The 5,614-nt window shown below is 32.2% G+C and overlaps 1 protein-coding gene across 1 annotated transcript; it reads right to left on the bottom strand.

Annotated features, from left to right (window-relative positions):
- Window positions 1–1,039: 1,039 nt before the first annotated feature.
- On the bottom strand, window positions 1,040–3,182 carry LOC107627761 (uncharacterized). Its single transcript, XM_016330586.2, has 3 exons — window positions 2,978–3,182; window positions 2,693–2,700; window positions 1,040–2,425 (listed from the first exon to the last, which is right to left on the bottom strand). The coding sequence occupies exons 1-3, from the start codon at window positions 3,180–3,182 to the stop codon at window positions 1,040–1,042; spliced, it is 1,599 nt and encodes a 532-aa protein (XP_016186072.2).
- Between the last annotated feature and the right edge of the window lie 2,432 nt (window positions 3,183–5,614).

Below are 5,614 nucleotides of genomic sequence, written 5' to 3'. Positions count from 1 at the left end.
GATAACAAGTTATCTATAATTTAATTAATTAAAATATTTTAAGTTCAAGTCTTAGAAATAAAAAATATTTTTTTATAAATTATATATAATGAATAGTATTTTAAAAATGAAAAGTGTTCATTAACTCTTTTTAATTTCTATATCTCCATATAATTAATAATGTTCAACAAAATTTCTTTTAGTATATATATTTTTGCCCCCACTCCTAAAATTTTTTAGGTCTGTCACTGCATTTGGTTAAAACATTTCAAAATCATCCCTAACAAAAACATACCAAAGTCATCTAAAGATGATTGAAGAGACATATTTGTAAGATCATTTCGTAAAGCATCAACTTTTTCGAGAGTTAAAAATGGTGGTGAATCTTCCATTATCCATTCTAAATGATCTCAAATGCATCAAGACAAATTGAATCATAACTTTACTTTCTCGTTCATTATTCTTATTGTGACTAAAAATTTAAAATAATACCTTCAAGAAAGAATAATAAAAAGTACCTTTGTTGTAGTCTTAAATTGTAATGAACATAAACAAGATCATTAAGCTATTGATGCTCTAACCGATTTCTTTTATTTGAGTGAATGTGTTAAAAAATGCTCCAGTTACGCTCACAACTTGAAGAACTACAAGTTTGACTCAAAACACGAATTGCTAATTTTTGCAAGTTTGGTGCTTCACATCCATAAGATTCCCATCATTGATCTTAACATAAAAAGAAAATAATATATCACAATCATAAAAATCAAATCATAAATATATCACAATCATAAAAGACTAATTTCAAAAAAAAAATTATCAGGCATCACTGTGCTTCACTCACGTATTGCAGACTGTCTTCCAAAATCTTGTTCAGCATTCTTAAAGAATCTCATCTCACTTGTCAATTTAGAATTCAAATCTGCATCACCGTAAGCATATCTCTCAATGACATCTAGTAGGCCAGAAGTTGTTTGCTTGTGCTTTTTAAATTCTCATTAAATCGAAAAGCTAGATTTAACCAATAACCAGCAGCATGAAGATTTTTTCGAAGTTGTGAATCCTAACGTGTATCTAAAATCTTCAAATAAGGATCAATAATCCTCTTTCTTTTTTGAAACCTCTTCACCATCTCTTTCCTATCCTTATAAATAGCTTGATAAAAGAAACCCATTGCAGCTCTATCTTCACTATCCATAATTCGCAAGACACGAACAAATGGCTCAGTAAGCTTAACAATATCAGTGCATTGATTCCAAAAATTAGAATCTAAGACTTGATTCACAAACTTTTTAGCTTTGGCTTCTTTAGAGTAAGCTGAGCTTGTCCATTCTCTAGATGTTACCATAGCTCTCAATGCATCCTTTTGAGCTAAAATACTTTGCAAAGCAATAAAATTAGTGGCAAACCGAGTTGGAGCTGGATAAAGTATTTCTCGACCACCTGTGAACTTTCTCATCAAGTACAAAGGATGGCAATGATTATAGATATACTTCGTAATCATTGAAGCTTGTGATATAATTTCACTCACTTCCTCTAATTTTTCAATATCCTGAAACATCAAATTAACACAATGTGCTGCACAAGGAGACCAATACAATCTAGGAAACTCCGATTCCAACAACCTTCCAGCAGCAATGTAATTTGTAGCATTATCCGTCACTACATGTACAACATTCTCAGGACCAGCAAATAATACAACATCCCTAAGCAACTTAAACAAAGCATCAATAGTTTTCGAAAGATGAGAAGCATCAACTGACTTTAGAAAAATAGTTCCTTTAGGATAATAAACCAAGAAATTAATTAAGGTACGCCTACCACGATCAGTCCATTCATCGGCCATGATAGTACATCCAGTTTGTTTTAAAATCTCACGATAATCTTTAATCATTTTTTTTACATCTTCAACCAATTTACTCAATAAATATCCACGAACTCTTCCGTAATTTGGCCCTTTATACCCTGCACCCATGTTTGCAATAGCATCGATCATCAGCTGATAATAAGCTGAATTAACTGCATTAAATGGTGAAGAGGCATTCATCATCCATCTCGCAATAGCAATATCACACTTCTCCATAATTTCTTTGCTTTGGAGAACACTTTTGATAGTTGGTTGAGCTCTAGGTGTTGCTGCCGACGGAAAAAAAGATTGTAAACCCTTGAGTTGTTTTCCTTTTCTAGAGCTAGGTGCTGGAAGCCTTGATTTTTGTTGTTGTCGCATCTCATTACGTTCAATCTCATCAAATTCTCTTTCAACTTCATCACAAGCATTATAACTTTCTGCATATTCTTCTTGAGTTTTCCTTTTCTTGTTTCGAAGATCTTCAATGTTTTGATTGAATTGGTGTCTCACTACAGCTGGCACCTTTCGACATGCCTCAATATCTCTGCCTTTTCCAGCCAAATGATGCTTAACCTGGTTAATTCCTCTACCCCTAATAATCTTCTCACAATAAATAATAACAGAACTGTTTTTTCTTTATCCACAACTTGTTTACAATGGCCCCATGAAGGATCTGTTTTTCCTCTGTTACTATTTTTTTTTCTTCCAATTGTTGCATCAGGAGTTGATCCTTTTTTCTGAGAAGCTGGTGTTTCTGATGGTGTATTTGATGAAGCCATCCTAAATTCCTAATCAGCCAGAACTAAAGGATTAATCTACAAGAATAATATACAACAACAATCTACTAACTTACTAAGAATAACATACAACAACAACTAACATATATAATAGATAATCAACAATCAACAATCTAACAACAATAGATAATTAACAAACTGAACAGAAATCAAACATAAATCAACAATCAAACATAAATCAAATAGAACTCAACATAGATAATCAACATATATAACAACAATATATTACAAAAAATTGAACAATCAACAATCTAACACAATTCAAATAGAAATCAACATAGATTATCAACATCATTAATCAATTAATTCTAACTAAAATACTAAATTATTGAAAATTTGAAAAAAAAATACATACCTGGCTGATGAGAAAGTTCACAGGCGGAGAAGAGGGAGACCAGAGAAGAAATTAAGGCACCGACGACGACGACTGGACACACAATGGAGGCGACGAGCAGTAGCAGTAGCAGGAGGCGGCGGAGTGACGGACACACAGGAGCCGACGACGTTCGAAATACTGATGGAAGTGGCACTGGCTGTGGTGGGTAGTGCGGTTGCGACATTGCGAGCACGGTGAGCACGGTGAGGTCTCAGACTCTCAGCTCTCAGGTGGTCTCTCTCTGTCTCTCAAACTGGGTCTTGTCGGTTCTATTCCTTGTCTGGTCAGCAAGCTCACCCGGACTGGCTTGGTCACCGGTTCGCTGGGTTTCTGGTCCGACCGGGAGGGTCGGTCTGGTTCTGACAACGCTACTTGCAAGAAGCAACTGAGGCAACTTACGGATTCAAGCCTGGTTACAGGAAGTTGTGGATGGCAAAACAGAAGGCTGTTGCGTAAATCTACAGGGATTGAAAAGAGTCGTATGTCGAGTTACCTCGTTGGATCTTTTGTGTGCAATCCACAATGGATGGAACCGTGGCGTTGTTGAATACTTCTCCGGTACATGTTAGTGATCAGGTTGATGAGTCTACAGTCTACTTTCATCATCTTTTCTAGACTTTTCCTCCATGCATTGAGGCATTTAGACATTGCAAGCCACTAGTCATCAACATCGACGGGACTCATTTGTATGAAAAGTATGGCGGGACTTTGCTTTTGGCTATCGCGCAAAATAGAAACTCGAATATCTTCCTCATTGCCTTTGCACTTGTGGAAGGGGAGAATGTGGAGTCTTGGGCTTTTTTCTTATCCCACTTGCATCAACATGTGACCCACAAATGTTACCATTATTTTTGAAACTAATTGTATTAAGTTGGGAAAACAAAATTACTAAACTTCTACATTTCAGTTTGAAACATATCTAAATGTTTTTTTAAAACAAGTGAAAAATGTCCAACTTTTAAATTTATATGTCCTACAATACAAAATTTAAAATAATAAAATACTAACCTTATAATTTTAAAATATTAAACTAGAAAACTTATAATTTTAAAATTTAAGAATATAAAATACCATCATTAGGTTCTATTTCAAAAATTTAATATTTAAATTTTAAATACTAAACGACTAAAACTATAATATTAAAATTTAAACCCAAATATTTAACTTTAAAATCCTAAACTGGCCAATCCTAAATTCTGTATTCTAATTACTGTACCCGAATACTACATTTCATGTTATATGAAATTCAATAACTAAAAGAAAACAAACTTACCTCTTCGTTGATGCTGCCGGCAACGTGCGCAACGCTGTTGAGTCGGTAAAGACTGCATTCGTCCACCATGGTCCCGCTCCCAGTTAAATCCGAATGGCCAAATTCTTTAAGCCTTAAGAACTTTGTCTTTCTCACCAAATTTTCTCTCCCCTTCTCTCTAAAACGTCACTTTCTCTCTCTAAAAATTTCAAATTGGTGCAAAGTGAATAAATCGCGACTCCCTCTAGCGTATTTATACTAAAGCATAAACCGCTACACTCTTTATCGCGATTCATGCACATTTGCCAAAACATGAAGAAACTGTTGGACTCTTGTCGCGGTTTTTAGCCATTTCGAATTTCAACATATACCGTTAGAGGGATGTAGCGATTTACGTGTATTTAAAATCTGTGGGATCCCTCTCACAATTTTTATAGATTTGTAAAAAATGCATTTGCGTATGCAATCTCTAAAAGTTATAATTTGATAAATTTAATTGTCAATTGATTTATTCTGGTAACTTATCCTAAAATTAAGATTGATCCGAAGTGTGAATTTGCTATAATTTCTAGAATAAATAAAATAAAATATCATCATAATTAAATGAGAATAATTATAAATTATCCCAATTTTTTTTAGTTAGTCTACGATAAAAATGAGAAGAAGGTCACATTACCAATTAAATTCATTCTTTCTAAGACTCAGAAGTTTTTATTTCAAATTTAACCATAACTATTGGTTAAATTTAATCTTCAAAATAATAATAATAATAATAATAATAATAATAATAATAATAATAATAATAATAATAATATAAACACTCATTGTTTCATAAAATTATTAAAATATAATATTTTAGTTATCAAGATAATTAAAATAAATAAATTATATATATTTTTTAAGACTAATAAAATTAAATCTACAAATAATAAAAGAATAAAAAATAACTATTAAAAACAAATAATATAAGTACTAATACATTTTTTATTCATAATTAATTTCCGAACTTAAATTTTAGTATAGCAGACTTTTTTATTTTTGACATTCAATCAGCTATTTCATTCTTGTATAAAAAAATTATGGCAAGCTCTCTATAGATAAAAAGATTCCATCTACATGTGTAGATTAGTGTTGAGAGTACTTAAATGTAATCTATGATGCACGGACACTGACACGGACACGGGACACGACACGATACGGAAAACGCCAACACGTGAATTTTAAAATCTTACATGACACGGGGACACGCATATATATATAATATAAAATATTTTTTAGATAAATTGTAATGATATTTTGATATTTTATTGATATTAAAATATAAATTAAAAATTTTAATTATTTTTAATGTCTTATTTTAATTA

Source organism: Arachis ipaensis, chromosome B2 (assembly GCF_059453495.1).
Source record: "Arachis ipaensis isolate K30076 ecotype BB chromosome B2, ASM5945349v1, whole genome shotgun sequence".
NCBI lineage: Eukaryota > Viridiplantae > Streptophyta > Magnoliopsida > Fabales > Fabaceae > Arachis > Arachis ipaensis.
The sequence above is the reverse complement of the archived record's forward strand: the minus strand, read 5'-3'. Positions and strand labels throughout refer to the sequence as shown.